This window comes from Miniopterus natalensis, chromosome 14 (assembly GCF_054644295.1).
Source record: "Miniopterus natalensis isolate mMinNat1 chromosome 14, mMinNat1.hap1, whole genome shotgun sequence".
Taxonomy (NCBI): Eukaryota; Metazoa; Chordata; class Mammalia; order Chiroptera; family Miniopteridae; genus Miniopterus; species Miniopterus natalensis.
The window spans coordinates 35983291-35992225 of NC_142094.1; the positions used below are offsets into that span (position 1 = coordinate 35983291).

General features: G+C 46.1%; 1 protein-coding gene across 1 annotated transcript in view; it reads right to left on the reverse strand.

The window, feature by feature from the left end:
* The window catches only part of PANK1 (pantothenate kinase 1), a 46667-nt gene extending 44131 nt beyond the window's left edge, over nt 1–2536 (reverse strand). Inside the window, exon 1 of the mRNA XM_087824432.1 lies at nt 1834–2536. Within this exon, the coding sequence (XP_087680558.1) occupies nt 1834–2536 (703 nt within the window). The remainder of the gene's footprint in view (nt 1–1833) is intronic.
* Between the last annotated feature and the right edge of the window lie 6399 nt (nt 2537–8935).

Here is an 8935-nt window from a genome sequence, read left to right on the forward strand (position 1 = left end):
ACATTTTTTGCTGCAGTCAATAAATTCTTGCTTTCTTTTCTACACTTTGTTTCTTGATTGTAATCTTTCCCTCAAGACAAGAATTGAGGTCTCCTGGTCTACAGCAGTAGGATAATGAAGTCAATTAACTAAAATTTTTATTTTTGTAAAAAATACAAACCACTTTACTTTCTGGCACAAAGCACACAGGCATAAAGTTGTATTTTCTTGTATTCTAAAATAATCATTCCTCTGAGTTTGCAAGTACAAGTTAAGGCTCAAGGTTATTTTTACTCTGTCTCCAAGCCATTATTAGGAGTTGTATTTTCAATTCCTCAGAATTATTTTAAGAAGTGTGATGCCCTCAAATAATAGACCATTCAAGCTAGCAATACTAAACAGAAACACAATACAGTTCGTTATATTTTAGCTATGTAACAGAGAAATAACTAAAATGTGGTATCAAAAGAAGTAAAACAGGTTAATAAATCAAAATTAATCAATATTAAGTTCATAAAGTCATTTGCTAAAAAGTTTCAAAAACAAAGTAATACAAATTCAGGTGCTAGATGTCTTCCTTACAACCACAGCCAAATCTGCGGTGTGGCTTCAAAGTTCCAGACAAGATCTTAACTTTCAGCCTAAACATTTCAGACCCACAGAACACAGTATCAGAGTCACCATGTCTCACAGTCAGGTTAAAATACTTTCCGAAGTCCTGGAGGCTTTACTTGAACGCAGAAACGCTAAGAGTCTAAATTGATAAACAGAGCAACAGAAGAAACTGAAGCTGTTTGCCAAATATTAAGCTTTTACAGACAAATCCAAAACTTACCTAGCAATTTCCCTACATCAAACAGAAGAACCTGTCTATATGCAAAAGGTTCGTGTTTTAATGCAATTACTTATTAGCATGCAGTTTACTTACTGTGCTTTTTGCCATTTTTCAGCTTCATTAAAGGCACCAAGAAGGAGGTAACTAGTTGAATGATGTTAGAACTCAGACAGGGAAAAAACCAGTTCTACACTGAACCCACAAATTTACATCCCAGAACGCCCTGTAGGGAAGGTACTTTGCAAACTAACTTTACATCTCCAAGCTTTAGATTGTGAAATAATGCAAATCAGCTTTCAGCGCTGTGTATTAGCATTAGAAATCCTCAACTCTACACTCCAATCCCGAAAAAAAAAGAAAAAAAAGAAAAAAAAAGAAAATCCACCTCCAATCCTCATTGGTCCATACAGTTCCGGCCCACATGGTATCAGTGGGTGTGTCTGGCCCAACCGGTCCTGTCATTGGCTGCGAGGAAGCAGCGCTTAATAGGCTGTGATTTGGGGGGTTGTCCAAGTCCCCGCCTCCAGCTCCTGGGCTCGCCAATGGACCCAAGGTGCTGGCTGCTACTAGACGATTCAAAGGGCAAGCTGGCTGCCGGAGCGCCAACCCCAGAGACGAGCTAAGAGGAGGGAGAGGGGAGCTCCCACAGTCCCTCCAGCTCTACCCCTACTCCCGGACCCCAGCAAGTCTTCGCTCGCGTGCATTTCTCCATCCACAAATGAGAAAGCAGGGCAGTGCCTCTGCCTTCTATAGAGCCCCGACCTGAGGAGCCTCCGAGGCTCCGAGTCCAATCGGCCCATTCTACAGATGGGAGCAGGCAAGGCTCAGAAGGCGCGCTTTAGTACTTAGCGCCCCTTCCGGAAAAAAAGAAAAAAAATCAATCCCGCGCGTCCCCTCGGAGCAGTCCCCGGGCGGCGGGCGCGGGAGCGCACGGGGCGCGCCCCGCCGTCCCCGGTGCCTGGCCTCGCGCTCTGCCCGCCCGCCCGCCCGCGCCAGCGCTCCCCTCCCGGCTGACTTACGCGGCCTGTTCTTCTTCCCGGAGTCCATTCTCCTCCGGAGGCGGCATTTCTTGGCCGGGGAGTCGTGCTGAGGGGGCGGCGGCTGCGGCTGCAGCTCGGGCTGGAGCGGCAGGCGCGGGGGCGCCGCGTCGCCGCCGCCGGCGGGGCCTCGGCTGCAGAGGCGCGGAGGCTGGACGGGCGGCGGGTGGAAGCCGTTGTGCAGCAGCCCGTTCACCGCCGCAGTGGCGGCGCCCGCTGCGGCCCCCGGGACGGGCGGGTCCGAGCGCTCCGCCCGCGCGCCGTGGTCGCCCATGCCGGGGGCTGGTGGGGCAGCGCGCGGGCCCCGCCTCAGGCCGCCTCGCTGGAGGTCATTCTCAGTCGTCTTTATTTCCCCGGATCCTTCCTGCGGCTTCCGATTCAGCAGCCGCAGAGCCGGCGCCGGGGGATGGCGAGCTGGGCGCTCCTCCCCTCCTCCCACCCTCTCCCCCAGCTCCTCCGCGTCCCGCCCCCCGCGCGCGGGCTCCGCCGCGCCCGCCTGAAGCGTGCCCGCCCCGGGCGCGGAGTCGGGGAGCCCGGCGCACCCCCAGCCGGGGCCCCCGCAGCCCGCCTCCTCCGGATCCTCGGTCCCTGCGACTTCAAATGCGGCTTCTTCGCTCCCCTGACCTGTCCCCGCTACTGAGCATGCCCAGTCCTGCCCGCCGCCGCCACCGACGACTTTCAACATGGGGACTGAAGTTCTCCGGGTTTGCAGACGAGAGGGGCAGGTTGGGCTTTGTGTGGCGGAGCGAGCCGAGCGGAGACCCGGCGAGGCGGGCGCGGGGCAGCGAGCGGCTTCCGCAGCAGCGCACCCGCCGCGAAGACGCTTAAATATGGGTAGAGGCTTTAGGTTTGCCGATCCTGTCCCCGGTGGGCAAGATACCTTTGCAAGGTCATTCACGTCGTTCCCTCCTCCCCGAAACCTTTGTGAGCTGCTCGCGTTTAGTTAGGAGACCAAACTACTCGCAGGCCTGAGGGGGGAGGGAGGACGACGATTATTTTTAGAAAGGTAGGCTGATGTGGAGAGGGAGAGGAGTGACATTTCTTTGCTGGCACGGACGCGAGCACCATGTGGCCTCGCGGAGTTGTCTTTTGCAGGGAGGAAACCTAGGAATACAGTGTAAGGACGGTGAAGGACACAGCTGTAGGCAGGATTAGCCAGGGCTGGAAGAGACCAAGTAAACAGAAGCAGCCCCAGCTATAAAAAGCACCTTCCTCACCCAGAAAGGACTTCAAGAGACAATGCCACGCTATTTGTGCAGTTAAGGAGGTGCCTGTGTTTTAAGAAGGTAGGGGAGCATCACCATCAAGTGGTGGTCAACACCATAAACTTTGGAGTCAAACTGGGTTCAAATTTCGACTTAGCAAACTAAGGAAACCCAAGAAAATCATTGCTAAAGTTAAGACACGTGGCCGTCTGAAACAGGACTGGGCATGCCCAGTAGGCAGGACGAATTTGGGTGGTGAGGACCTTCCCAAAATTGTGTAATCCCTGAGGCCTCAGGTTTTGAATGTACCTGAAAGTACCAGGTACAATCAATCTCACACAGTAAATGCTCAAAAGAGGTCATTCTTCTTATTTGTATTTATTTGTTTTAATTCTTCCCCCGAGGATATTTTTTCTATTGCTTTTCAGAGATAGTGGAAGGGAGAGAGAGAGAGAGATCTCACATCAATTGGTTGCCTCCGGCATGCACCCTGACCAGGGTAAGGGATCGAGCCTGCAACCCAGGTATGTGTTGTTGGCAGGAACAGAACCCAGGACCCTTCAGTCTACTGAGGCTCTAACCACTGAGCAAAACTGGCTAGGGCAAGAGGTCATTATTCTTATTACATTGTTATTAGTTCACCTTCATTTCAAACAAGGGGAGCAAACCATGCTCCCAGCCAGAATTATCGTGTGAATTTATTGTGGGTGATGGTCTCCACCATTTGTACGTAATCTGTGGAGGAGTCAGAGGCCTCCGTGCGTTTAGTAGCAGCCAGGGCCTACGGCTCAGATTGGCAACACCTTCAGCAGAGCCCCACCCAGAATCAGAGATGTAGGCACCTGGCTAGGCACTTGGCACTTTGCATCTTGGTAACCTTCTATACCTGGCTCATTGCCCCTGCTCTGCTCATGCCTCTCCAGCTGCCCACCACAGAACTAGTGCTCACTTGAGAGCTCTGGTCCATCTACTCATTTTTTTCAGGTAAGGAAACTAAGCCACAGAGAGATGGCTGAGGTTATTACGAGCAAAGCTAGGGCTAAACCCTAAATTTTCTAATTACCTCTGCTTCCCTGACCTTATCGTATTTGAAGACAGAAAACAACCTAGTGATCTGACCCTTTGCCTACCTTTTCTGCATCGTCATGGGCGACCTGAGCTCCCTCCACAAAGCAGCCTGTCAGTTCCTCAGGTGGTTATCTCTGCATCTGCTGTTTCCATTGCCTGAAATTCTCTTCCCCTAGACCTCTTTGTGTACTGGATTCCAACTCAATCTTAAGATCTCCACTTCAGTCTCTTATATTTAGAGAAACCTTCCTGATCCTTAGGACTAGATTCCACATTAACTCTACGATGGGGACAATAATAGAACATTACTGCCCTGGCCAGTTTGGCTCAGTGGTTAGAGGGTCAGCCCGCCGACTGAAGGGTCCGGGCAAGGGCATGCACCTCCATTGCAGGCTTGATTCCTGGCCCAGGTTGGATCACGTGCAGGAGGCAACCAATCGATGTGTGTCTCTCACATCCGGTGTTGCTCTCTCTTTCTCTCCCACTCTCTGAAAAGTAGTGGAGAAAAATATCTTAGGGTGGGGATTAAAAAAAAAAAAAAAAGAATGTTATTGAGTTGTTACAATGATGAAATGAATATATGATGAAATAAATATATCTGTAAAGTGCCCAGTACATCGTAAGTACTATGAAAAAGATATTATTATTTGATTGTCCATGCCTCCCCCCCACACACACAGTACTCTGAAATCTCCATTAAGGAAAATATGTCTTGTTCATCATTGTATCTCTAGGAAGCTCTTGGTAATTATTTGTGACTGAATAAATGACGTGATATTTCACCCAGGGTGTCTCTCACTTTCTACTCTACTGTACAATTGCTAAGAGGGAAAAAAAAAATTTCATCGATACTTAAATATTCAAATATGTAGTTTTTCAAATTCCTACGTAATTTAAACTGAGTAATTTAGGTAGCGGTTTACATCAGAGATGCAAATAGGAGCTTTAGCAATGCAGAATCTCCAAGGACAGAATCTCCCCAGCTTGATTCCCAGGCATGGTGAGGAAGGCCTGAGAGCCAGGTGGCTCAGACCCAGGCAGGGCACAAGTACTGGTACTGGGGACAGAACGTTCCTCACCCGCTTCCTTTCTCCAGCCCTTGTCAGGCTGGTGCCCTGGATCAGTTACACCCAACATGTGGCAGGGAGGAAGCCAGGTGGCATCTCACAGGTTTATTCAGGGGGAGTGTGTCTGAGGTGTAACTTTGAGGCCTGAGCTATCATGTGTTCCAGGAGGGACATGAAACAAAAAATGTCTGGAAGAGAGTGAGGGGGGAAGAAACTCACAAGCTACTTCTTTCCCTTTGTTCATTCATTCATTTATTTGCCAATTACTTATTAAGTGTGCACTATGTTACAGACGCTAAAACAGATGCCTCCACTGCCCTGTAGGGCCTTACAATTCTTTGGGAGAGAGGTAACTCAAGGGTTCTCCAGCATCAGTGTTCATAAGAATAAACCAGGGAATTTTTCCTGATTAACTTTTTGGTGAAAATAATATACATACAGCCTGGCCAGCGTGGCTAGATGGTTGAGCATCGACCTATGATCCAGGGGATCAAGGTTCTATGCCAGGTCAGGGCACATACCTGGGTTGAAGGCTCAATACCCGGTGGGGCGCGTGCAGGAGGCAGCCGATCAATGATTCTCTCATTGATATCTGTTTCTCTCTCTCCCTCTCCCTTTCTCTCCCTGAAATCAATAAAGACATTTTAAAAATAATAATGATATATATACAGAAATGTATACATATACTAAGGGTAGAGCTCATTGAATTTTGCACAAACACCCTGTGTAACCTGCATCTGATCAAGAAACATAACATGGCTAGTAACCTAGGAGAATTTTTAAAAGCAGATTCTGGTCAAGGTGCATAGACTGATTCAGTAGGTTTGGAGCATAGTCATCTACATGGTGATGATTATGATGATGACAAATACATTTTAAATTAAAGGAATAAAACTAACTATTTTTAATGGGATTATGATGCAGATGGTCTTTGCTTGGAGAAACAATGAATGAAGCAAAGTATATCACCTATGTCATGGGAGGTGTGAGCGAAAAGGGGGCTGTGTAATAAATAAATGTAACTGAAAGTAACTTCACAGGGTTTTCTGTTGATAAATTCCTAACTGGGCAGGCCATGGTGGGTAGTCATGTCCCAGGCCTGTAAAGGTTTTATCTTTACCTTAAGTAATTCCTACCCATCTAGGTTTCAACCTGCAAGATAAAATATGCACAAAAGGAGCATAAATGCATAACCCATGGACACAGACAATAGCATGGGGAAGGCCTGGGGTTGGGGTGGACGCGGGATAGAGGGGATCACTGGGGGGGGAGGGGAGACATCTGTAATATTTTCAACAATAAAGATAAATTTAAAAAAATATGCACAAAAGGAGCAAGACCTTCCACCTATATTCTCTCTGGGTCTTATACATTTAAAAGAATGATTCTTTAAAAATACAAATATGAAGACCCTGGTCAGGTAACTCAGTTGTTTAGAGCGTCGTCCTGATACACCAAAGCTGCATGTTCAACGCCTGGTCAGGGCAAATACAAGGAGCAACCAATAAATGTATAAATAAGGGGAACAACAAATAGATGTCTCTCTCTCTCTCTTCCTCTCTAAAAACAATAAATAAAAATTTAAGAATAAATAAAAATACAGATTTTTAAAAATATATATTTTTATTGATTTTTAGAGAGAGAGGAAGGGAGAGGGAGATAGAAAAATCAATAATGAGAGAGTCATTGATCGGCTGCCTTTTGCATGTCCCCTACTGGGGATCGAGCCCACAACCCGGGCATGTGCCCTGACATGGAATCAAACCATGATCTCCTGGATCATAGTTCGATGCTCAACCACAGAGCCACACCCAGCCGGGCTAAAAATACAGATTTGATCATGACATTCTTGTAGCAAAAACAAAGTCCCTACCCTTCCCTAGATTACAGAAAAGACAGGCCTTAAGCACATAATTGCCACAAAAGCAAAGATTTATAAGTACATTCTGTGGTGTGCAAAAAAGATAAAACTCCCAGTGTCATGGGGACACATACCAGGGTGACCTGGCCTAGTCTTAAACTTTAGCAGATTAAATGATATTTAAGCTGAATTCCGAATGTTGAGTAGAAGTTAACTAAGGCGGGTGTGGGTGTGGAGGAGGTCTTCTTAGTCTATCCTATATCATTAATATGGTAGGCACTTCCTGACTGCTTGCTGAATGAAAGAATAAATTGACTTTGTCCCTCTCAATAGGGCAAGTCCAATGTAAGGGAACTTCACTGGAATAAACCATTGGGCCAGTCTCTTTCTCTTTCCTGTTCTTCTACATTGGTTGCTTTTCTCTCTGGTGATGGGGTATTTTCTACTCAGTATTCATTGCCTATTTAAGTTTTATTATTATTTTTTCAGTCAACAGAGATGAAAAAATATAGCATCAGCAGCTGTCACTACCAGTAATAACAGTGTGTGCAGGAATGAAACACATCCCACATGAACAAACTTCCTGTCAGCCACTACTATTTTTTGAGTACCTGCTAATTATGATTTGGTGAAGGGGGGTGGAGTGTGGCTACCTAGATATTTAATAAGCTATAATCAGAGTAACCCCAAGTATTGGGCATAATTTCAGAAATGGAGCTGGGTTTAGCAAAATTATGTTTTATTATCTAATATTTACTGAGTCCTCATATGCCCATACACTGTACTAAGCACACTCTATGTCTTATTGATCAACACAGTAGCCATGTAAGTTGGGTACTATTATTATTCTCATATTCCAGCTGAGGGCACTAATGCTTAGAGAGGTTTATTAACTTGCTGAAGTTCACACAGCAGAAAATGTATAAATGACACTTGAATTAGTTCTGGGTGGCTCTAGAACCTGCACAATTCATAACTCAACTGTAGTGCCTCCCAAAAGGTGGTGTTTTCCCCATTACCTGCACACAGGTAATGATTGAAAACACCCGATGTAATATTCCATAGCCTTTCACGGTTATTGAGTCCCTTTACTTCTCACTAAATTTTTTTTTTTTAATTTATCTTTATTGATTTCAGAGAGAGGAAAGGAGAGGGAGAGAGAGAGAGATAGAAACATCAATGATGAGAGAGTCATTGATCGAGCCCACAGCCCGGGCATATGCCCTGACCAGGAATCGAACCCTGATCACCTGGATCCTAGGTCGACGCTCAACCGCTGAGCCACGCCCGGCTGGGCTCACTAAATATTTTTTGCAGTTCTAGTATCTTAAATTTTTCCCAAAGAGCCTTTCCCCCCCTTTAAAAAAATGCTTTAGCTATAACAATCTCTACTATAGCTATCTCTATTTTGTATATCTATTCAACAAATATTTTTAAATGATGTTACCATGTGCAAGCTACTATTTCAAGTACTAAGGTTAAAGTGATGAACAAGGCAAAAACATCCCTCCAAAAACATTCTTGGAGGGGTGGGCAGGGGACAACAGAAAATAAGCAAGTAGAAGTAAATAAATACAGGCTGTGTTAAGTGACATAAAAATAATTAAACAAAATTAAGTGAAAGAGAATAACTGGAAGGGAGGGGCCAGTTTAGATGGGGGTAGTTGAGGAAGCCACATTGATGCTGGTACCTGACAAATGAAATTTGGAAGATCCCTGGTCAGTGTGGCTCAGTCAGTGGGAGTGTCATCCTGTGCACCTCAAGGTTGCCGGTTCCCAGTCAGGGCATATGCCTAAATTGCAGGTTCAGTCCCCAGTGGGGACTTGCAAAAAATATTCAAAAAATAAATAAAATAAAAATTTGCCTTTCTTTTAGATTTCCT